The 23,854-nt window shown below is 38.9% G+C and overlaps 2 protein-coding genes across 9 annotated transcripts; both read right to left on the bottom strand.

Moving 5' to 3' along the window:
• Positions 1–1,170: 1,170 nt before the first annotated feature.
• LOC143857657 (uncharacterized) lies at positions 1,171–18,743 on the bottom strand. The gene is made up of 5 exons (XM_077368099.1): positions 18,593–18,743; positions 6,754–6,829; positions 6,596–6,650; positions 1,880–1,907; positions 1,171–1,814 (listed from the first exon to the last, which is right to left on the bottom strand). The coding sequence occupies exons 1-5, from the start codon at positions 18,741–18,743 to the stop codon at positions 1,171–1,173; spliced, it is 954 nt and encodes a 317-aa protein (XP_077224214.1).
• LOC143857536 (F-box/kelch-repeat protein SKIP6-like) lies at positions 6,526–23,439 on the bottom strand. Of its 8 annotated transcripts, XR_013238692.1 has the most exons (4): positions 22,173–23,437; positions 18,593–18,767; positions 18,143–18,492; positions 17,848–18,039 (listed from the first exon to the last, which is right to left on the bottom strand). XR_013238692.1 is itself a non-coding variant. In XM_077368002.1 (2 exons), exon 1 carries the CDS (start codon positions 23,339–23,341, stop codon positions 22,190–22,192), a length of 1,152 nt encoding a protein of 383 aa, XP_077224117.1. In that variant the 5' UTR covers positions 23,342–23,439; the 3' UTR covers positions 10,748–10,991; positions 22,173–22,189. The 8 variants fall into 8 exon arrangements, 5 of the variants coding, with proteins under 5 accessions (XP_077224117.1, XP_077224116.1, XP_077224115.1 ...); XR_013238693.1 differs by lacking the exons at positions 17,848–18,039; positions 18,143–18,492; positions 18,593–18,767 and adding exons at positions 6,526–6,650; positions 6,754–6,829 and having other exon boundaries at positions 22,173–23,439; XR_013238691.1 differs by having other exon boundaries at positions 17,848–18,492.
• Positions 23,440–23,854: the final 415 nt, after the last annotated feature.

Here is a 23,854-nt window from a genome sequence, read left to right as displayed (position 1 = left end):
TTCTGTTGTTGTATAAAAAAAACAGAAAGAGCCTTCTCTTTATAGAACAAAACATGTCTGTTCGACACACCCTTTAATGGAATAAAGACGCTCTTTAAAAAAAGAGCCATTCAAAAGACGTTACAGATGTCGCATCCCAACGTTCAGGAACGGCGCAGTTATTCATAAAATAACAGCGGCATTTTTTTACCCAGTTAATCGGCATTCCAATAAGCCGGCTACCCAGGTACGCCAGCTTACCTAATCAATAACGGCGAAGGTAAAGGTAAGTTATACGGACAGAAACAAAAATTAAAATGCAGGGGAAGGAAAAACCTTGACTCACACACGCAGCCTAGCCGGGCCGGGCGGCGCGCGTGTGGTATAGCCAAAAGCCCACCGGGTCTACTTGGTGGCTCATGCGCGTAGGCCCCCTTTCTCCTCTTCTCATTCACAAAACTAAAGAAGTGAAAAACTATATAAACATATGAAGCTTTTCTCCACTTTCCAATACGGGACTATTCGCTTTTGTGAAGGAAGTGAGTAAACTCATTTTCCAAAACCAAAGTGGTACCTACAATGCCACTTTTGTATTAAAATACCAACAATCCCCCACTTATTTTAATAAAAAACGATTAAAAATAAAATATAACTTGTGTTGGGCAACCAGCGAAGCAACACGCATAATAAAGTTGACTATGTCTTAAACCTTTACTTAGTATAAGTGTATTCTAACTGCCAGGAGTTGAAGTGACTATGTCTTGAACTACAACCCTTGGGGACATAAAGCTAATGCATTCTATTGGTTCTTCCAAGCTTACACATTACGGCCATGTGCCAATCCCGGTATCCATGTAAGAAAAAGAGAATTAAGCCCACATTCTCTTTGGAAGCGGCCCACTTCCTAGCAAACATGTCGGTGAGTCTATCAAGGATGCTCTTGTAGCCTAGACATCCCACTCATATGAGTTATAGATCTCATTAAAAGTAAAATACTCAACCTCACAAAGCTTCAGGATATCATGTTGGGTTACACCATAGGGATGGACTTCGAGATAAACTCATATTTAACATAATTGTCCACCAATTTCACCATGACTCGTTTTTCCCATTGAAAATCTAGTTCTTGGGATCTCCAGTCCCTAGATTGGGTATCCATCATAGGTAATTACACATTAATGAGCTTAAGTCTCATCCCCTAGATGTAATGCAAATTTTCTCCCTTGATAAGGCCTTAGTTAAGGGATCTGCTAAGTTATCACCTGATCTTACAAAATCAACGGTGACTGCGTCATTGGATATCAACTCTCTCACAGTACTGTGCTTTCTTCGGATCTGTCGCAACTTTCCATTATAGTACTTGTTATGTACTCTTCCAATGGCTGTTATGCTGTCGCAATGAATCAAAACTGCAAACACATGTCTATCCCAAATAGGTATGTCAGTTAGAAAATTCTTTAACCAAGTAGCTTCTTCACAAGCAGAGGTTAGAGCAATTAGTTCTGATTCCATAGTAGATTGAGCTATTATTGTTTGTTTCTTAGATCTCCAAGAGACCGCACCACCACCAATAGTAAATACATAACTTGTGGTAGCCTTGGAATCATGTGACAAAGTATTCCAATCCGCATCGCTGAATCCTTCCAAGACAGCATTATGACCTGCGATGTATTTGGTCACAGAATGCAGTACAATATCTGCACCAACAGCTAAGGCCTTCTGGTTGACGGGACTCGCGAAAGTGCCATCGATGCAGACCAGTGCTCCCTTGTTGTGGCAAAGGCTTGAAACCAATTCAATGTCAACGCAACGAAGGAACGGATTAGTTGGAGATTCTGTAGAGAAAAGAGAATCTCCAACTAATCACATCAAAGAAAATACCGTGAACTAGACAATTCACTGACATTGTCAAGATCTATAACAGTGGCCTGCGGTTGGAAGATATGAAAAATAAAAAAACTAACAAATAAACAGAAAATATATTATAAGGAAAATCAGAAAGTGTGGAATATAGAGATGACATAAAAATCAAAAATGGATTTTGAAAAGAAAACCCCGATGCTCCGAAGTTTGAACATAACTGATTGATGATTATTCCTCTTTTAGCAAAGGAAATAGAGATAATCTACAACATACTCATCTAATACAATAAGCTGGGATGGATGAAAAGAAGAGAGTTTTTTTCATTTTTTTGAAAATCACGTGAGAATTACATGTCACATTTTTTGACTTTTTTGAACAAATGCACCCATTCAACTCATATAATTTCAATCCCACCCACCCCCTCCCCCCCCCCTCTTTATGCTTTTAACAAAGGCACCCATTAAATCATATAATTTCAATCCTACCCCCTCCTTTATGCTTTTAACAAAGGCACCCATTAAAGCCATATAATTTCGATCTTACCCCCCTCCTTTATGGTTTTTTAATTAAAAAACTATACGGTGATCTTGACCATCCGATTTAAGATAAGAGAAATTATGGAAACATTTATAGATTGGAGGGCTAGGATCAGCCTATGGAAATGATTTTTGGGGCACAACCTATTTATTTTGTGTTCCATCACATGGACGGTTTGGATCAACCTATGACGTGGTCCGTTGGTTTTGTAATAAAAAATCTATAGGGTGATCTTAACCATTCGATTTAAGAGGAATTATGATCCTAGATTGGAGGGCTAGGATCAGCTATGGAAATGATTTTTGGGGCACAACCTATTTATGTTGTGTTCCATCACATTGACGGTTTGGATCAACCTATGACGTGGTTCGTAAAGTTCTTTGTTGGCCCGTGCATCGCACGGGTTTTTTACTAGTAGATGATTATTCCACTGCTAGTTAAACCCACAATTTATTCCTCATTTAATAATGTTGTGAATTACTCTGTATCACACTAGAGACAGTTTCATGTAAGGGTGTCAATTTTGGCTTGGGCTCGGAAGCTCGCTCAAGCTCGGCTCGAGCTCGGCTCGAATCCTTAACGAGCTGAGCCCGAGTTAGGCCAGGCTCGGCTCGGCTCGGCTCGTTAAGGCTCGTTAAGAATTTAATATATTTAAATATGAGGAATAAGATTGTACGCTCGACCGTACCTAAAGTTAGGTACGGTAGAGTGCCAAATCACATGGGTCCCACATTTTTGGTGAGCATCTAAACCATTCATTTGCAAGGCCCCATCATAGATAGGGTGCATACCAAAAATCAGCTCCATAGGATCATCCTAACCCATCCATTTGTGGAGGCCAAAATGGACAGACAGTGTTTGTCCACAAATCTGCCCATTTTGGCCTCCAGTTTTGGAGGGGTTAGGATGATTCAATGGTGCTGATTTTTTGTATGCACCCTATCTATGATGGGGCCTTGCAAATGAATGGTTTAGATGCCCACCAAAAATGGGGGACCCATGTGATTTGGCACTCTACCGTACCTAACTTTAGGTACGGTCGAGCGTACAATCCTTTTCCTCTTTTTATATATATATATATATATATATATATATATATATATATATATATATATATATATATATATATACACACACACACTAAAAGGGTTGTCCATGGAGTGAAAGGGGGGGCAAAATATGTCACTTCATTTTTGGAACCCCATTTGTTACTAGGACCACCCCCCGTAGTGTAAAAAAAGTAGTCAAATTACACTAGTAGGGCTGTCCATGGAAGATGAGGGGTGTGAACATAATATAACCCGAGCTTGGTAAGGCTCGCGAGCCTGACTGAGCCGAGCCGAGCCGAGCCCGAGCCTCACTTGTGAGCTTAACGAGCCGAGCCGAGCCTGGCCAAGCTCGGCTCGGCTCGGCTCGGCTCGTTTACACCCCTAGTTTCATGGGAAAACACGGATGCTCCGAAGTTTGAACATAACTGATTGATGGCCCATACCACTATAGGATAATCCAAACCGTCCATTTGATGGGCCATAAACGTAAAGAGGTTGCGTCCCAAAATATCATTTCCATAGGCAGATCCTAGCCCTCCGATCTAAATAGAAACTACATCTTATACAACCTCTATAGATTGTAGGGTTGAGATCATCCTATGGAAATGATTTTTGGGGCACAACCTATTTACATTGTGGCCCATCAAATGAATGGTTTGGATCATTCTATGGAGTTGGTCGTAAAGTAACATTAAGGCCCAACCACAACATAGGACAATCCAAGTTGTCCATGGTTTGGATAATCCTATGGAGTTGGTAACATTAAGGCCCAATCGTAGGCCCCACCGATTTTTTTCAAATTGAAGCGTACCGTCCACAACATAGGATGATCCAAGTCGTCCATGGTTTGGATCCTCCAATGGTGTGGTTCGTACAGTAACATTAAGGCCCAATTTAGGCCCGACCCATATTTTTGAAAATGAAGTGTACCGTCCAGACCATAGGATGATCCGAGCCGTTCATTTGATGGGCCATAACGTAAATGGGTTGTGCCCCCAAAAGGGTTGGCCCATCAAATGAATGGTTTGGATCATCCTGTGGTCGTACAGTAACATTAAGGCCCATCCACAACATAGGATGATCCAAGCCGTCCATGGTTTGGATAACCCTATGGAGTTGGTCGTACACTAACATTAAGGCCCAATCGTGGGCCCCACAGATATTTTTCAAATTGAAGCGTACCGTCCACAACATAGGATGATCCAAGCCGTCCATGGTTTGGATCATCCTATGGTGTGGTTCGTACCAATTTAGGCCCCTCCCATATTTTTGAAAATGAAGTGTACCGTTCAGACCATAGGATGATCCGAGCCGTCCATTTGATGGGCCACAATGTAAATAGGTTGTGCCCCAAAAATCATTTCCGTAGGATGATCATGACCCTACAATCTATAGAGGTTGCATAAGATGTAGTTTCTATTTAGATCGGAGTGCTAGGATCCGCCTATGGAAAAATATTTTGGGACGCAACCTATTTACATTTATGGCCCATCAAATGGATGGTTTGGATTATCCTATGGTGTGGTATGGGCGGGGCCTACGTTGTTCAAAGATGGGCCCACCAATGGTTTCTGTTGGGCCCACCAACTGTTCCTCTGTTGTGTGTGTGTGTGTGGAGAGAGAGAGAGAGAGAGAGAGAGAGAGAGAGAGAGAGAGAGAGAGAGCGGTCAAATGGTGGGAATATGTTAGCCAGCCGTCTGGGGGAGGGGCGGGGGGAATATCAGCGCCCTTTTAGTGTTATCCATTTTGTACCCTTATTTACATTAACATTGTGCTATAGCAGTAACATGCACAGTGTCTCAAGTTGTTTGGGGTACATGTGTTAAAGTATAAAAGATTAAATACTGCCGTTCTCCAACAGCTTGAGCTATTGGAGAAGTTGGTAAGTTAACATGGTATCAGAGCAAATGCCTGGTTCAAACCTCCTTGATAGCAAAATCCACATGCAATGGCTAAACCTAAAAGTTGGGCCACATGTGCCGTGGGGCCACATGTGCCACGTGTAGGCCAACCCTAGAAAGTGGGGCCACACGTGAGGGGGAGTGTTAAAGTATAAAAGATTAAATACTGCCTTTCTCCAACAGCTTGAGCTATTGGAGAAGTTGGTAAGTTAACAACATGAATGGACCACAGACATCAGGAAAAGAAGAGGTAAAAGGTCAATTGTAATCCTGGACTGGTATTTTATTGTCTTCGCGGTCGTAGTATCTTGAACCCCGTTCATTTGTTGTTGGTGTTTCTGCTCTTTGAGCGTTGTGTTGTAAGGCTCTGACCTTTTCCATTGGTTTGATATAATTCACATTCTGAAAAAACCAGGTAAAAGGGAAACTCATTGTTTCAGGAAAGCAAACTGACAGATGCGAAAACAACCAAAGAGGGGAAAGAAAGATAAGCACAGAAACTATTAAATGTTTATGGTTTATCCCTTTCATAATAAGGCAAGAAACCCAACTTTAAAGGTGTCCATAGCAATGCCAGTAAAACTACGGACAGACCCAAATATGAATAGGGGGGCAAATGCATCAAGACTTCTAGTGGGATAGCTTCCAAATAAGGGATTGAAGGAATAGAAAAGCAGGAACAACAAAAATCTCAAGTGAAATGTCTAAAAGCCGGGATCAATCAGGGTCCTGGTTCTTTATATCAGTATGCCTACTCTGAAATCTGAATCATATCAACCAGAAGACAGTTATCCAGTTTAAGACTTCTTTTTTTAGGAAGGTAAAACTAAAGTGTCGTTCTTTCTTTTTAGTTTTTTCTTCTGAAAATTAAATCTTTCACAAATAGAAGAAAAATTGACAATTTACGGAATATATAAAGATGATCTTTAGTAGATAATCGCATGCCCGATGACAATACAGAAGTAAAATGAACTGGTATTCCACATAAAAATGGAAATAAAGTAAACTGATAAAAAGTAATGATACATTAAGGCACGTTTCACAGTGAACCATTCAAAAAAAAGTACCAACTATGAAAACAGCTGAGAGAGAGAGAGAGAGAGAGAGAGAGAGAGAGAGAGAGAGAGAGAGAGAGAGAGAACATCATTACCGAAATTCACATTTTTTGAAGTATAGTCTGGATGAAAATTCTAGTCTTTCTGTAGCAATCTGTGGTTATCACAATATTCCCACATTCTGGGATCAATGCCAGCATCATAACTGTACTGGCACACATATGCCAGATGCTATTAACAGCGTAGATTCAGCCCCTTCTAGTGCACTGTTCCAGGAAATAAATTGAAACTATCACATTGAAATAGAGTATCCAAAAGAAAAGCAAAAGCGCGTGCACGCACGCACATGTATCAAAATGCAGGACATACCTGATCTTCTTCTCTGCAACCTGTGTAGTTGGGTTTCCATAGCAACCATACTCAAAACTCACATGGGTCCCCCCTCCTGTTGAAAGTTCAGGATTATATTAGGGTAAATAAACAAATAAATAACCTGTTTGCAGTCTTGATAAACAGATATTAGGAAAGGAAAAGGAATTGTAATGTCAGTAATATCATCCAATCAATCAGTTGGCCGCCTCACGAAACAGTTCCTAACTGGCATGGGCTACACAACAATAATCTCAGATTATAAATTGTATATTCCTTTGCAAAATATTACTCAAGTCGGAAAGTAATGAATAAATGACCTGCGTTACTTAAAGCCCAGGAATTCTTACACTTTTTTTTACCGAAGGAAAAAAAAAGAAGGTAATTTTAGCTCCTTTTACATTGAAGAAACGAATGGTACTTAGAAATAATAGTGGACACTTAGAAAATCGGCTCACTTGTGAGATGCCGCATAAGGTTATAAATTATATTAGCACAGGCTGATTAAAATTTATTGAATGGAAGGATTGTCCTCTTGTCCTTAGAAATCAATTGCCCCTTAAACAGTAAATAAGAATATGAAGAAGAAGAAGAAGAAAACCAATCTAAAACTAATCTAAAAATTTACAAAATGACAGAATCGTGCCACCAAGTTTTGGATTTCATAACTAAACGGAAAAGTCCCATAGATGACATTCCACTCAGCTATCAAAGGGATCTTTAGTAACTATTAAATTACAAGAAGCCCCTGCAGAGCAATACTCTGGTCTTCATTTGCCTCTCTGATAACATGACCCAGACCACCAAGATGTGTCATACTCTAGTCACCATTCACTACTTGGACCCTGCCAAGGAATGAACGGGGATCCCTTGCCAAATCTAACCTATCTTATCATAAATCAAATTCTTCAAAAATTACAGGAAGAAAGATGGTTCCAAAGATAACCCACTATAATATGATATGAATATCTAAATGACTATCTACCAAAAAAAGGAATATCTGAATGATTAGCATGATTAATGAATAAGGTTGAATCATGAAAAAAAAATGATTTCAGTCCTGAACTTGCAATAGAAGATCTGAAACCCACCAAGAGATTGCAAGTGCTGAAGACTCACAGTAGAAACATACATACATATGATAGGCCCTGTTTGGATTGCAAGAAAAGCATTTCTCATTGAAAAAGTTTTCTCCAGATTTTTTTCCTTTCCTCAATTTAGAGGGAAATAATATGATTGTAATAAATTTAGAGGGATACTGTCATAAATTGAAGGATCCTCTAAATAAAAATTGAATAGGGTTTGTTCAAGATATGTTATTTATGTGTAAAAAAAGTCGCAAATTTTACAAATATTTTTCCTCTCTAAACTTTTCCAGAAAATTCCTGCAATCCATACATGGCTATAGTGAAAATCCAAGCATGATTAATAAAGGATGTGGGTTATAAAGGAAATGACGATGGGGGGGGGACAATACTGTCAGTTGTTAAGATTTACACATGAATTTTACAATCCAGGATTGTAAAATCCTGAATTTTACAAGCTAAAACCTGGATTTTATAAGTTAAAACGTAGATTTTATAAGCTAAAACCTAGACTTTACCATGCTTAAAATGTACAGTGCATGTTTTAGCTTATAAAATCCAGGTTTTAGCCAATAAAATCCAAGATTTAGCTTGTAAAATCCAAATTTTTACAATCCTAGATTATAAAAATCCTTGAATCCAAACACAGTTTATAGTTATAAAGGGTTTTTGTATGAACATACACTTATGATTTTTACAATTGTAAAGGGTTTTCTAGGAATATTTTTTTTAATGGAAGAATTTTTCTAGGAACATAAAAGGGTTTTTATAATCATTACACCATTACGGACAACATTTTTAGAACAAAACATTTATAACTTAATAACATTATAACATAACATTTATATCATTATAAACATTTGTAAAAGGGTTTATAATATTTAAGTGTCGTTTGGGTACATGGATTTTATAATCTGGATGGCAAAATCCTGAATTTCACAAGCTAAAACCTGGATTTATTTAATCCATATATTTTCATTCATCAACTAAGAAGAAGACAAAAGACTTCACTTAGTAGAGTTCATTGCATTTGTTTCCCTTAGTTGTTGCTTGCTGTTGTTTTTTTGGGTTTTTCTTTTTCTTGCTGTTTTCTTTTGTTGTTCTCGTGTTGTTGGTTTTTGGCCATTGTTCTTGTTTTTTTTTGTTCGTGCTGCTTTGTTCTTGGCTTGTATTTGTTTCCCAGTCGCTTGTGGCTTGGGTTTGCTCTTGCTCAATCTTTATAATCTCATTTTATCAATATATCTGGTAGGGGTCCGCCTAACCCCAGCTTACCCATCCAAAAAAAAAAGAAAAAAAAGACCATATTAGTTTCTTCACAAAAATATCTCTATTTTGTTTGTTTTCTCTCTCTTCTTTTAACTTCCATTCCTCCTTCTTGAATCACTACTTTTAGCTTGCTTCCCAATTAATCCAGGTTCATGAGGTTCAACAATTACACCCTGTAATCCAAGCAGATTCAGGTCGAATCCTATTCATTTAAATGAACATTTTAGTCAAGGCGGATTTCATACTAAGGGAAATGTTATCAGCAGTGCTGTATTTTGATGGGGGCACTCCTCACTTTATTAAAAGTACGGTATGGCCCGCACCATAGGATGATCCAAACCGTCCATTAGATGGGCCACGGCCTAAATAGGTTTTGCCCCAAAAATTATTTCCACAGGTTGATCCTAACCCTCCGATCTAAAGTGTGTTAGGATCAACACTCTAACATCAGATCGGAGGGTTAGGATCAACCTATGCAAATGATTTTTGGGACACAACCTATTTAGGCTGTGGCCCATCTAATGGACGGTTTGGATCATCTTATGGTGAGGGCAATACCGTACTCTTAATAAAGTGAGGAGTGAGCTCATCAAAATACAGTACTGCTGACAACATTTCCCTATATTAATCTACAACTAATGCTCAAACCATCTCTTATTTTATTAACTCCATTTCCCCGAAGCCCCTCCTAGACAAAATTGACTGGTTGGGCCATTGAAAAAGACCACACTAAGTTCCCCAACAATATTCGCACTTCCTTGTATTGATAGTGGCACTCCTCATTTTTTATTCCCTATTGATAGCTTTGCAGGAACTGAACAGCCTCTGACATGTGAAGCATATTCTCCCCACAAAAATACAACAGCAATAAAGATGTAGCAGTAGTACAAACGGAAGACAAATTCAAGGTGCTACATTTTGTAAGACAGGCTTTCATTCTCTTTGGTGGAAAATTCATTTGCGAGAGAGAGGAAGAGAGAGGTGTCGTCATTCTCACCAACCCAAAAAAAGGAAAGTGACATATCTCTCTGCTGTATTAATGACTGCTCTTTTAGTCTTTTTACACTAGAGGGGTGGCCTTGGGAAGAAAAGGGGTCAATATATATTTACCAAAAAGAAGACAAGGACAACCAATGAACTTCCCTCTTTCCACAGTCTGGTCATATTGTCTTTGGTGTATTGTAGGGCCTCTTTGAATACCTCTAAAATATCTTGTATGCAAATGGTTCTGATGTTAAATGTGATTATGTGTAAAATAATTACTATCTAGTTTTAGAAACAATACAGTGATGGACTTCAAAGTGACCTTAGTGTCCCATTTGCAAATAAATTAAATTAGTGGTCTTATTTAGGAATAAGATATCCACTCTCCTAGTTGAATTTTCCTGAAATTGAAGCCATATTTGGATTGGAGATTTTTCTTTTGGCATTTTCAAAATTATCTGTCAAGTTTTATGTAGAGGGACCTTCAATTTATGTTGATGTCCCTCTAAATTAACCGTAATCATATCATTTCCTTCTAAATTGTGGAAGAGAATTATTTTCAAGAAAAGAGAAACACATGGGTGAAATTTTTTTGAAAGTGAGCAAGAATATTGATTCTATTTACAAATAAGGACCCAATTTTGATTATATTTACAAATAAGCTCCTACCTCCCAATTCTCTTCCTCTCCCAGTATCTCTAGTCCCTACACCTCACAGCTAGATAGATGAAGATTCCATGATTTTTTTTCATGGTTGCAAAACATGACCTTGAAGGTTGAAATTTGAACGAATTGATTCAATGGAGATCTCTGTTCATCATAAATATTCTTCATAATATGGTTCGAAATACCTGGAATATTTATAAAGCCCTCTTGAAGACTCAGAGCTTTGCTAGCTGTAGACTACAACAAAAGGAGCACACCAACTTAAAGAAATTGGAGGGCAGTGGCCAAAAGAAGGGTATGTTAGAAGTCAAATATGAAGTGAATGAAGCATTTTCTGGATCAATGAAGCTCAACAAAAATCATATGGGAGGTGTCCACAGAAACCATAGAGATCAAAGTGGAGCTATTAAAAACATTGCAACTCTAAACTTTGACAGCCTTGTAGGCTGGGCTGATCAAGCCCTAAAAACAAGCTGCATTGTTAAAAAGACTAGTTCAATATTTGATCGAGGAAATTGAATGAACTGTCGCTGACTACTAGAAGCATGCATGGTGAGGAAAACTGAAAAAAATAAGATATTTCACCACTCTTTGTCTGTTACCATGTAGAAGCATAATTTAGAATAGAATTCTGCAAATCATAAACTGTTCGCTTATAAACCGTATCAAAATGTGGAATCACAAGCGGGATGGATTCGAATTGTTTAAGGCATGACCACGTGAACCATTTTCTAGCATCCCATATCAAAGTTTACATTCCATTGCAATTATAAGAGGTAACAGACTACACAAAACACCCACAAAAATCATTTTTGGAAAAGAAATCAGCTAATGACAAAACTATGTTAAAAGAAACTCTGCCACATTCCATTCTGGACTTGTTTATCCTTGTTTTTTGAATGACATTAAATTAGCTAAAACGAGCAACAAGGCGTCTGAGATGGTGCATAGAAGATAAGTAGAAAACAAACAGGAAAAGAACAAAGCCACAAAACCCTTCCATAAAGGAGGAAAGTAGTCAGAAGTCTCAAAACAGACAGGATAGTCATCCTTGAAATTAGCCAAACTCCACATGTGCTAGAAGACTATTGAATGACCCTTCACTCTATACAATTGTGTCCGCAAAGCATCATGGATAACTTTTCCCTTTCTTCACCCACCTAATAACATTGAGATAGTCACCTTCAACAATAAGGATCTGTAGGAGATCTCCACCTTTGAATAGGTGCACACTGAATTCTTTGAATAAGTCCTTCATATGAGATGCGAAAATCTAGAAGAAAAGTCTTATCATAAAGCACATATTATATTTCACTTAATGGAGTTCCAAGGTTTAGGACCACTAGCTTTTCCAACTAAACTTTTAATGCGTCACAAAAACCACATAAATGACTATCAAATGAAATCTTGAGAAAAAAAAAAAGCAATCTTGAATAGAGGGATGTGGACCTAATCTTATGTTTTAATTGCAAATAAGAAAATTCAGAACTGGTTGCATAAGCCTGGCCATATGGCGATCCAAATATACCTATGCAACAAAAGCGTACGTAATAGCACAATAGCAGAGGAACCTCAAAATAGAATATAGCATGAAATAACTATTCGCTAGATGTATGCTGATGTAAAGAAGGATAGAAGCATGTTAGAAACTTAGAATTGTTCCTCTCTGATGGTATTGAAAAACTGAATAGACACTCCCGCACCCCAACCCCCAAAAAAAAGAAAAAAAATCACCGTGAGAAAAATATATATTATTATTTTTATTTTTTTTGGAATTCAAACCAGGTTATAAAACTATGAAGGGACAGGTTGATGCAGCTTGATGCTGTAAATTTTATATTCGACTCAACTCATGTTCCGATTTTTGTTGTGAATGTATTGAATACCATGTTTGAATTCCTAAAGGAAACCAAACACCAAGGATAGTGCCAATATCCTTCAGATTGTAGTTCCGATCAAGGAACTTATTAAGAAGTAGAATCTAATGGAGCTGGCATCTGCACTTGATTTTAGCCACCAAGAGCAACTAAAGATGGAAATTTAGCATCAACAACAATAAGATAAAACCGTGGGCTGGACCCTTTCAACTTGGACACTTTTATATATGACAGAAGTTCTTCTGTTTTGAGTCTTATAGACCAGATGATGGTTGTGCTCACATTGGCATTCCAACAAGCGTTAAGTGGCCACTAAAGAGAATCCGAAAAAATGCCCGATTGGATTTTCAAATAATCTCATTTCCAGCAGCACTGTCCAATCATGAAGAAACAGTCGAATGCTAGCTTTCAGGCTTTCGGGTGATCAAAACATGCAGAGATCAAAACCCACGAATCAACTTCAGCTCAAACCATATTTTGTCGGCACTAATACCAAGTTGAATCCTACCGTACCCGACCGATTCAACCAGGGAAAACACAAAAGACCAAGGCTACTACCTTTCATACCATTGCTGTCCACAGTTGGCTCAAATCTGTGTTCCAAGGACCTGGTGTACAGGTTTAACACACTTCTGTCTCCATTTCTGAAAATTCATTTGCAATGTAGGTTTAACGTAAGTCCTTCTTCGGCTACTCAGTTGACAACACCATTAGGAATTGGGACGCGATCTTGGATGACGGAGTCCCCAAAGAGAAGGTGATCGCTAAGAAGAAACCCCCTCTGAGGAATGCCATTAAAGTTTATGTTAATCGTTTCTCTCTTGGCAACCCAGGTATGGAAGGTATTAAAGGGGTTTTTAGAGACTTTTTTGTAAACATCATCTACTCCTTTGCAGGACCAATTGGTAACGTAAACTCATTCAAGGACAAGGTATGGGCTCTTCACCAAAAGACAAAACCACTCCTCCTAAGACTATTACGTACATTAGCACTTGTTTTATTACACAGAAGTGGTACAAAGAAATAGCTCTGCCCCTAAACAAAACTGCCCATACTCTGTGGCCGGGACCAGCTCTACCCACCCACCCCTCCCCAACAAAACCCCCACCCCACTTAGAAAAGAACTTGTCCACGAGCTTGGATCCATCCTGCTAGAAGGGGTATGTATAGACCCAGGTCATTGGGCAAGCAGGGATGCCATCCCTCTACTACTCGGCCAAAGCAAGTGGTGATGCTGATGCCAGGTTCAAACACCAAACTCTCCCAGGCAAGGCCTTTCATCCGGAAACCGTCAGTTGTGTAGTTGATGTCCCATCTCGTCTGTAGTTCCCACCAACATGTTGTCTTGGTCGTGTCCTGTTCCTGCTCCTATAGTCAATATTATAAAAGTCTTATGCTATGTATCTCTTTGCAACAATCAATAATTTCTTCCGTATAAATCTACCGTGATCAGATAAAGTGTCATGATGAAATGGAATGTTCATCCCTGCCAAGGGGAACTCTAACTCATCCTCTGCCTTTTCAAAAATTGGGCCGTCCCCTACTAAATCATCCTCCAACATGACCATCCACGGCCTCACTGCGACTCTCCGTCTGCTCTGTATCATGATAAGGCACTGCTATCTGCCCTACCTGCTCATCAATAGAAGTGAGGGCCTCAAAAAGAGCCTCTGTATCAATGTGATCCCCTGTAACTCGTCTTCCTCGTTCCTAGCATCATCATGTGGAGGGGAATAAGTAACTCAACGGTTCTTCTGGTTGGCTAACCGATTAATAAGAAAGTCTAGCCTTCTCCCTATAGCATCAAATCCGGCTTCCCGTTCACGACGGGCTTCTTCCTTACGCCTCTATCTGGCCTCAAACTCTTAGCATCGGAACTCTGACTCATGCCTAACTCTCTCATAAAATGGTTACCTCCCATCTGTGGATCAGAGGTCCACCAAATGCAAGGCGGTTGCTGTCGCAACACATCCACACATGTTTGGCATGATGTGTTATAGTCTCCCTGACACACCATAAAGTCTCTCAGTGATTCCGACCATAATATGTGTGATATGCTGTGAGGGCGTCGATCCATCGTAAACACTCAAATCTCACAATCACCATCGTAGTTGTATCCGTATAAGTTTGGAACATAAGGTGGAGCCAAAGTGCGGATGTGAGCACAACTAAACTAATCAATAACTGCCAATCACTGTGCTTTGGTAAGAAAAATGAACCCAGGGAGAAGGAAGACTGTCCTAGCTCGTGTAAGACAAAGACTAGGTTTATCCCGTCCTGGTGCAAGCCTAGTCCCGCTAATTAACTTGTGACTATAGCAATTTATGTCTGCACATGCTAAGTATTGATGTCGAAATTCAACCCCCCAAACTGGACCTTCAGATCTCAAACCTGTAATAGAATTCAGCAAAGGGCAGTGATAAATCGACCCCCAAATATCTTAAATCGACTCCCTATGTGTCTTTCTCTCTCCTCTGGGTTAGAGAGAGAAAGAGGAGAGAGATAGACACATAGGGGGTCGATTTAAGATATATGGGGGTCGATTTATCACTCCGCTTAAGCAAATTAGATTCTTGAGTGTCTGGGATCCATTCTAAAATGTGGACAGATCTGGTGTAGGCCTTTAGGGTATGCAATCGACTGTTGAATTTGCTGGAAATTGAGCATAAAATTTGGAAGCTTTTAAGCCCCCTTACACTTGCTGTTGTGAGTTGCTTCAAATGCTTCAACAGGAATCAAATAAGTTCTGGGGTGGAATTCTACTTATCCGGAAATGGTGGACATCACGAAAATTAATCGACTGCTGAGTAAAGGAAAAATGAAAGTTTACATAACTCAGATTGAGCTCACGGGTAGTGATTTGAACCTAAAGAGGTGTTTCTGAACTGATTGCAAATTGCTGCCCAAACCTTGTACTAAGTTTCTGCCCCAACAGTCCTTGTTTGTTCACAGTGTTCTGCTGAATAATACTGCCCTGAAATGGACTGAAACAATGTGACTTCTCCAAATGGAAGGAACTATGGAAATGGAGGGCTTGGTGTTCAACTAGCACTTGGGGCCACCAAATTTAATTCAAAACACTTCTATCTTCCAAATTGCAGCAGGTTTTGTATTCAAGATAGGATCTTACAAACGCAAAATTTAGGCCAAATTGGACTTTGGAGGTTTCTGATATCAAGTTGGTGCAATAGGCAGCATGACTACGGTCATCTAATAGGAAATTACATGCTCTGGTTAAGTCATAAGAAAAATGCAAGCACAAAGAATGGATAGGTGAAAGTATAAGAAGAAAACTCAGTCCCAAAGGTGTGGTGACATGAATAACTAGTGAAAAATGATGAGGCTAGGCATGAAGCACAAAGTGAAGGACCATAACTGATATAATATCCATGAGGGAATCAAAGTTCTCTAATTCCAAATGTAGCTTTTCTTGGCCAAACAGGATTTAAGGTTTGCAACTTAGCTCCCAGCTTGAGTATCAATTCTTAGGTAGCCCACTGTTCATAGTTTTGAGCTTCACTTGTTAGAAGAAATCAACTCTTGTAGAAGCGGCCATATGGAGGGAACTCTTAAGGAATAAAATCAGGACCAAAGCTTACAGAGAACAATTGGAACCACAAGCACTTCACATGAAGTCTGCTCTCCAGTTAGTTTAATAGCACCAAAAAGAACAAATGGAACTCTTTTTTTGCAATGAATTCAACAAGCAATAAATGTTTTATCCAAGGCACAATATTCAGTCAATCACAGGAGGATATGTTAACTGGAGGCATATTGCATACACGGCGATCAAAATTTTCAAGGCTACACTCCCTATAGCTATTATGAGGATGCATACCTATGGTGGTTGATGCTCTGGAGGCATATTGCATACTAAGAAATAAATGAAATAAGATTGTTCAAAAGTCTCAAGAAAAACAACTAGGAAAGGAGAAAAGATTGGAATGATTGTGATTCAAATGTCTCCAGAAAAATAACATTGGAAGGAAGATCTAAATAATAATCTCAAGAAATTCAAATAAAGAAAATGAAATAGTAAATTATGGTTCAGAAAGATATCAATGATTAAACCCAAAACTCGATATCTGCACCCCCTTTTTTTATAAAGGCACTTTATTAAACACTGTTCTAGTTGGCCCCTTATAATTTTTTAAGAATTATAGTAAGCAATAAAAGATAATTAGAATGTGTAAAATGAGGGAAGTAGTGTCATTAATAAAACAAAGGAGTGAGGATAAGAACTCCCAAAACTTCTATTAAGAAAAAAAAAAGACATCGAATTGCCATTAAAAAACGGATAGAGAATTATAAAAAGGGACTGGGAGATAAGAAACTGAAATATGGGATTCTATATATCAATCTGCATTCAATGCCAAATGATAGGCATGTAAACAATAAAAGAAGATGCAAAATTTTGCACAAATCAGCCACCCAATAAATATCATTGAAGATGGAAGGTGCATCCAAAACACCTGCATAGAATTCTATGGAAAAATGGCAAAGGTACAAATCCTAGAAAGGAAACAAATGATCTTTAATAGAGGATGCCCTATAAACATTAAAAAAATATACCCAATATCATTATTTGCTGGGTTTCAACAACAGGTACACAATGACCCTGCAAACAACCACCAAATGACTACTAAAGGAGAAGCCACGTGTATAAGAGGTATTCATGGTCTTAGGATAAAAGTAATCAATAAAGCATTAAAAATGCCTACTAAACTGTGAGACCTATAAAACTTGGTCCATATATGGGTTCAACCACTTCAACATATCTCCTTAAGTATTAAAAGCATGGACTAGGATATTTATATGTTGCGATGAGGTCTCAAAAGATTTCTTGCAAGTCATTTAGCAAAATAAAACAATATTGAGGGACATGCAAACCCAAAACAACCAAACATCAGAAAGAAGTTACTCTTCTAGTTATCTGCAACTCCATCCATCTTCTTGCGAACCATTCTTCTCCCTTAATCTAAAATCGTCAAAAGTCATGGAACAACACTCTGTTCCATTTGTAAGTGTCTAACTGAGCACGCCTTAAAGTGATGGAGGCATGGGGGTAGAAAGTGATTGAAAGGACGGATAGGAGTGGGGAAGGATGGAGCTGGGGGGGGGGGGGGGGGGGGGGGGTTGATGAGTCCGTCTAAGGAGCTGCACAAAACACACACACGTGTGTAATTTGAATGGTATAAACATAACAATATGTTCCAAGACCATCAACAACAAAACATATTTAGTCCTTTAGTAATATCACAGAATTCAAATACCTATCTTTCTATGAAGATCACAACTCAAGTGTAAAACAACGTTCGAAAAAAGACCTATACATATATGAAAAGTGTTCCAATAGCTGCAATCCATATATTTTTGTTGAACGCTTGGTTCTCGCTCTGGCTATGCCACTGCACTCAAAACCATAGAGCGGAGCAGCATATTCAATAACCTCATATAAATCTATACTAATATGCTAATGTCGTAATGAAATTGTCCTAAACAAATTATTACCTGCCCTGTAGCTTGGATAAGAAAGCCACACAAGAAAGCAACTACACAGCAGTATCATAACTAATACCAAAATCTCTCACATTTTCATAACCTTAAAAGTGTTGCATTCCCCGAGACGGAAGGTCTCGTCTGTCTTCTTTCCTTTACCCATTTTGACTTGGTAGCCCTTATATGCATTGATGTTAAACTTCACCTTTTCAGTAAAAATAAGAGATGAATTTAGAGCGAGCCTTTCAATCTCCCACTTAATAAAAGGGCCAGTAGTTTTGTGAATGACATGAACTTGTCCATGAAGGAGGAGCAAATTGTTTGCTTCATTAAAGAAGTCAGATAGTAGTTCCTGGTACATGCTAAAGAACAAAAGAGAAGAATATAAGTATTCATAAAATATATCACATGATTAAAAATATTCTAAAAAGAACTAGAGGACTCAACTTATGACCAACTTACCATTTTCTGAGCCATGAAATCCAGCATGTAGGAAATTGTATATTATTCTGTCAAATTGTTGAAACCGTAGCTTTCCATGGCTGCTCATTGAAGTTGCGTCCACACCATGAATAATATGTGCTCCGAAGTCCCTCAGCATTTGTTTTCCCATTTCGATATTGCGTTTGTACAAGATCTGGGTTCAATATAAAAAAAAGATTATTTATCATTATAAAAATTATAAAACAGAGGAAGAATGATTTGTAACAAACTATTCATAGCCATACATTCTGAATCCAATGAGGTTGGCGAAAGCTTTTATGTCCGGAACAAACATGAGTCCAACCTCGTTGGATTCAGAATGTTTGGCTATGCATAGTTTGTTACAAATCCTTCTTCCTTTGTTTTATTATTTTTATAAAGATAAATGATCATTTTTTTTATATTGAACCCAGATCTTGTAAAAACGTAATATCGAAATGGAAAAACAAATTTGCAAATGCTGAGAGACTTCGGAGCACATGTTATTCATAGTGTGGACGCAACTTCAATGAGCAGCCATGGAAAGCTACGGTTTTAGCAATTTGACAGAATAGTATACAATTTCCCACATGCTGGATTTCATGGCTCAGAAAATGACAAGTTGGTCATAAGGTGAGTCCTCTAATTCTTTTTAGAATATTTTTAATCATGCGATATATTTTATGAATACTTATATTCTTCTCTTTTGTTCTTTAGCATGCACCAGGAACTACTATCTAACTTCTTTAATGAAGCAAGCAATTTGCTCCTCCCACATGGACAAGTTCATGCCACTCACAAAACTACTGGCCCATTTATTAAGTGGGAGGTTGAAAGGCTCGCTCCAAATTCATCTCTTATTTTGACTGAAAAGGTGAAGTTCAACATCAACGCATATAAGGGCTACCAAGTAAAAAGGGGTCAAGGAAAGAAGGCAGACAAAACCTTCCGTCTCGGGGAATGCAACACTTTGAAGTTTAAGAAAATGTGAAAGACTTTGGTATTAGTTATGATACTGCTGTGTAATTGCTTTCTTGTGTGGCTTTCTCATCCAAACTACAGGGCACGTAATAATTTGTTTAGGACAATTTCATTATGACTATAGCATATTAGTATAGAATTATATGAGGTTATTGAATATGTTGCTCCGCTCTATGGTTTTGAGTGCATTGGCATAGCCAGAGCGAGAACCAAGCGTTCAACAAAAATATATCGATTGCAGCTATTGGAACACTTTTCATTTGTGGGGCTTTATAAAGTAGCCCATTACAAGTAAAAGAAATAATTATCCCTCCCCATGAAAATGACAATTAAGGTCACTTAAATCTCTAAGTGACTAAGCTACCCTTACCAAGTGGAAATGACCAAAGTGAGCAAGAAAGGGTAAAATTGGCTAAACCATCACTAAGTAATGGTATAGAAAAAAAATCCCTACATTAATGAGCTTATTAGGCCGATGTAGTCTTTGCCAAGGAGATGCTCCTGCACTCCATACAAGATAAGTACAAAACAAACAAGAAAAGAACAAAGCCACACAACACCTCCATCCAGGACCTTCTTGAAAGCTGCCCGTTTCTGCCTTGGAGGGCCAAAGGCAAAGTCCTTTGGAATGTAGTTCTTCTTTCCACCTTGTGGGTCTAGTGGAAGGATGGATACACTAAGGCGAGAATACAGTAAGGTGAAGTCCGAAGGAATGGGTATTCAAGGGCCAGGTGAAGTCCTCATTATATGTATACACTAAGGCACTATTAGATGGATTCCTCTAAATGGGCAAAAAATCCATGTCGGACACGTCTTGGATTCCAATACTTCAAGATTCTCTGAGACACTTCTAGATCTCCTTTATCTTTTGTTTTTGAATATTACTACCACAACTTTACAATTACCATATGTTTTGAGTTTTACCCATCCTAATATTAGGTTACTTAAATGGAAATAAAATATTATATTTACTTAACCTTATTAAAAAATTTAATATATATTACTTGTTATAACCATAGTATTATGTAAACAAAATTGATAATTGATTAAAATATTTTGGCGAATCAACGAATCATGATTTTTGAGGTTTGCCGAATCTGACACTCGATACCCGTGTCAGATTCCGACACTCGTATTCGTTCTAATGCAACATAGAACTAAAGTAATAGCCTTAACCATAGCGTGGGTTAAAATTCTAACAAGCTTTACATTTGTTTCAGCTGGAGTTGGAGGAGTCTTGAGAGATGAGCACGAAAGCACAAGGTGGGCCTTGGAGTAGTTGACTCTAATGAGGCGGAGGTGTGAGCAGTGCTTCAAGGCTTAAGGATTATTGAGAATGCCGCACTAGATAGTCTGATTGTAGAAGGTGACTCCCTTAACGTCATTATGTGGCTAAAGGGGGGCCATCCCCCTCCTTTGAGATTTCGCATCGGTTTGATGAGTTCTTTGATCTTTGATCCCTACCATAACCCTAATCGTTCTCATCTTATTTTCCCTCCTTCGTATCATGTACCTACCAATCTCATTAGCCATATATCTAGTTAGACGTTTTTTAGGTCATGATTACACAGTAGTGAAGCCAACCCCAACTAGTTTGGGAAAAAGGCTTTGTTGAGTTGAGTTGAGTTGATTACACATTAGTGAGTAGATTTGATTTGTTTGATAGAATTATATAAATGGAAGATGGCTTTGTGGAGAAATTAAAAGCAAGTATGGGGAGGCAAGGGGTGGGCGGGAGCTAAGAAGGTTATCGGGGGTGTGCAGGTCCATTTGTATGATTTCTGATACATTTCTTCAGGGGATTAGGCTTAGGGTGGGTGATGGGGGGGTTGTGGCTTTTGGAGTGAATGATGGCTAGACATTGTTTCGTTATTTCACGCCTTTTCGAACCTCTATTGGATATCTTAAAAAAAAAAAAAAGCAAGCCTTTGAGTGCTATCAAAGGATAGGTGGTAGGGTCGTTTGGTGATAGAGTTGAATAGGAACTTATCGGACCTTGAAATTACTTGCTTTACTAGCCTTCCTTGTAGGTTAGAGGAGTATTTCATTTCAGGGGACCAGCTTGATCGTAGGGCATGTGCCTCAGATCCAAGTGGCGTATTCTCTGTCAAATCACAATTTTGATTTTGGGCGATCCTATGATAGTTTCTTTTCTTTGGCAGAAGATATGGAGACCCCTAATCCGTCCGAGGATTCAGGCTTTACAGTGGTAGGCATCACTTGGCAAAACCAACACACAGGATTGGCCTAAAGGCTCATTCGCCATGTTAGTTTAGTAATTTTTGTCTTTTGATCCCCTCAATAAGTAATGAAAATAAATGCAGTAATTCATGATAGGCATCACAATGAGGTGAAGGGAAACATACCCAACTTTAGATAAAAGAGCGTGAAAGCTGTTGACATAACTAATTTAACCACCATAACATGTGATTAAAATGCCTGATAGAGACACCTTCTTCATTTGCACTTTTGATAGAGAATGGGGGCATCAAATAAGGTCAATGGAGGTTTCATGCAACACATAACATAAGAATATACTATAACAACAGCAGCAGCAGAACATTTTAAGTCCTTGAACAACATAACAGAATTCAAATACCTGTCTTTGTATGAAGATCACAACCCAAGTGCCAAAAAATCCCGGACAATAGATGTATTCGGAATTGTTAGAAGAACCTTTGATCGAACTATCGAACCCTGCAACCCTCCGTCGCTCTCTTTACGCACCATAATCTCCCAAACCACAAAATATATCTCATCCTGCTTGCACTCCCGAAGCACAAAATCCTTCTCAATCTGATCGAACTCCCGAAGCACGGGATTCTTCTCAATCCCCTCGAGGTTCCAACGATCAAAATCCTTCTCTTTTGACGAGCACTGCCAAATCACCCACAAACTCCCCTCAACATTCGCCAACCTAAACATATGACAGGGCCTATGCATTATTTCCATATCTACCACATTCAACTCTTTCCACCTATTCTCCTCTAAATCATACCCCTTTATCTTATAAAACGAATCATAGCAATAAAAAACCCCATCAACTACAGCAGCGATCTTCAAGAGATCGCAAGGAACCGACTTCTTCTCTATCGACCATGACGAACTCTCCGGGTCGAAAAAAATCGCTTCTGTACGCGTGAGTATGAGAAGCTTCCCTCTCACATCTGTGCAACCAACGATGAATGTGTTTTTACTTAGAAACATGGGGGAATGCAGAGGTGTCCATAAGCCAAGACCCGGATCAAAAACCGCACCCAACGGATTATAAATGAATCTACGACCAGCATTCGAACCTCCTCCGACAACATAAATCTTCCCATTCACAACAGTAATGTGGGGAAACAACCTATGGATCATCATAATAGGGCCAGCTTCCCAACTATTAGCACGGGCGTCAAAAACCCATACGTTCGGTTCCCTAAGGGCACAGTCTAACACATAGAGACGTGATCCCAATACGACCCAAGCAAACCCTAAACCAATAGGGGAGGGGATAGGAGGCAATGGTTTGATTTTTCTAGGGTTTCCATCACAGATATCGAGGACGTACCATTTTACACTACTTCCATCAAAGATTGCGTTGAAGTAGAGGAACTGTTGGGTGCATTTAAGATGAGAACGAGTGGAGTAGAAGAGATGAGAACGAAGGAGAGATCGCCATGATCTACATACCAGTGATAGATTTGGGTGGAAGGATCGAGGGACTCTCGCTATGCATTGTATCCCGATTTCATTGGGAAGATTTGGCAAAAGGACCTCCTCCATATGAGAGAGGAAGAAATCTGAAACCCTTTCTCTAAACCCTAATCCCCCCTCTCGATTAAAAAACACTTCCTTTCGAAGAGAAAACGAAAGTTCTATTAAAATAGAAAAGACAAGGTGAGTTAGTGCAATCATCAAAACATCGGTACTACGAGCTACTGAAAACCCCACCACAGCGTTGCCACTGGGCTTTCTTTCAGTGGGCTAGTTAGTAGGTTAGATAGGGTCATAGGACCAATAAGTTATTTCGTGGATTGATCTGAACCGTCCATTTGAAAGGTCTTGGTTTGGATCTCCTATAGGCCAATTAGGCTGTCATTGATCTGAACCGTCCTGATTTTGGGCCACAGGAGGTCCAAAACAAGACCTATCAAATGGACAATCGGATCATTCGAAGATGGGAGTGGGACACACTACTACACCTTTTCCTTTGATTGATCCAGACCGTCAATTTGTAGGCCATATTTCTATCTTATATAATTATTCAATATAAATTGGATCATAAAGGTCTATGAT

The sequence above is a fragment of the Tasmannia lanceolata genome, unplaced genomic scaffold (genome assembly GCF_043159265.1).
Source record: "Tasmannia lanceolata isolate RefF3 unplaced genomic scaffold, GAP_Taslan_0.1 ptg000025l, whole genome shotgun sequence".
Taxonomy (NCBI): Eukaryota; Viridiplantae; Streptophyta; class Magnoliopsida; order Canellales; family Winteraceae; genus Tasmannia; species Tasmannia lanceolata.
The sequence above is the reverse complement of the archived record's forward strand: the minus strand, read 5'-3'. Positions and strand labels throughout refer to the sequence as shown.

Coding starts and splice junctions, on each gene's coding strand:
- LOC143857657 (XM_077368099.1), bottom strand. CDS start 18,743: ATGGGAAAACAAATGCTGAGGGACTTCGGAGCACATATTATTCATGGT. Junction 6,651..6,753: donor GTTGCAGAGAAGAAGATCAG/GTATGTCCTGCA, acceptor TTCCTGGAACAG/TGCACTAGAAGGGGCTGAAT. Junction 1,815..1,879: donor TATAGATCTTGACAATGTCA/GTGAATTGTCTA, acceptor TTTTCTCTACAG/AATCTCCAACTAATCCGTTC.
- LOC143857536 (XM_077368002.1), bottom strand. CDS start 23,341: ATGGAGGAGGTCCTTTTGCCAAATCTTCCCAATGAAATCGGGATACAA.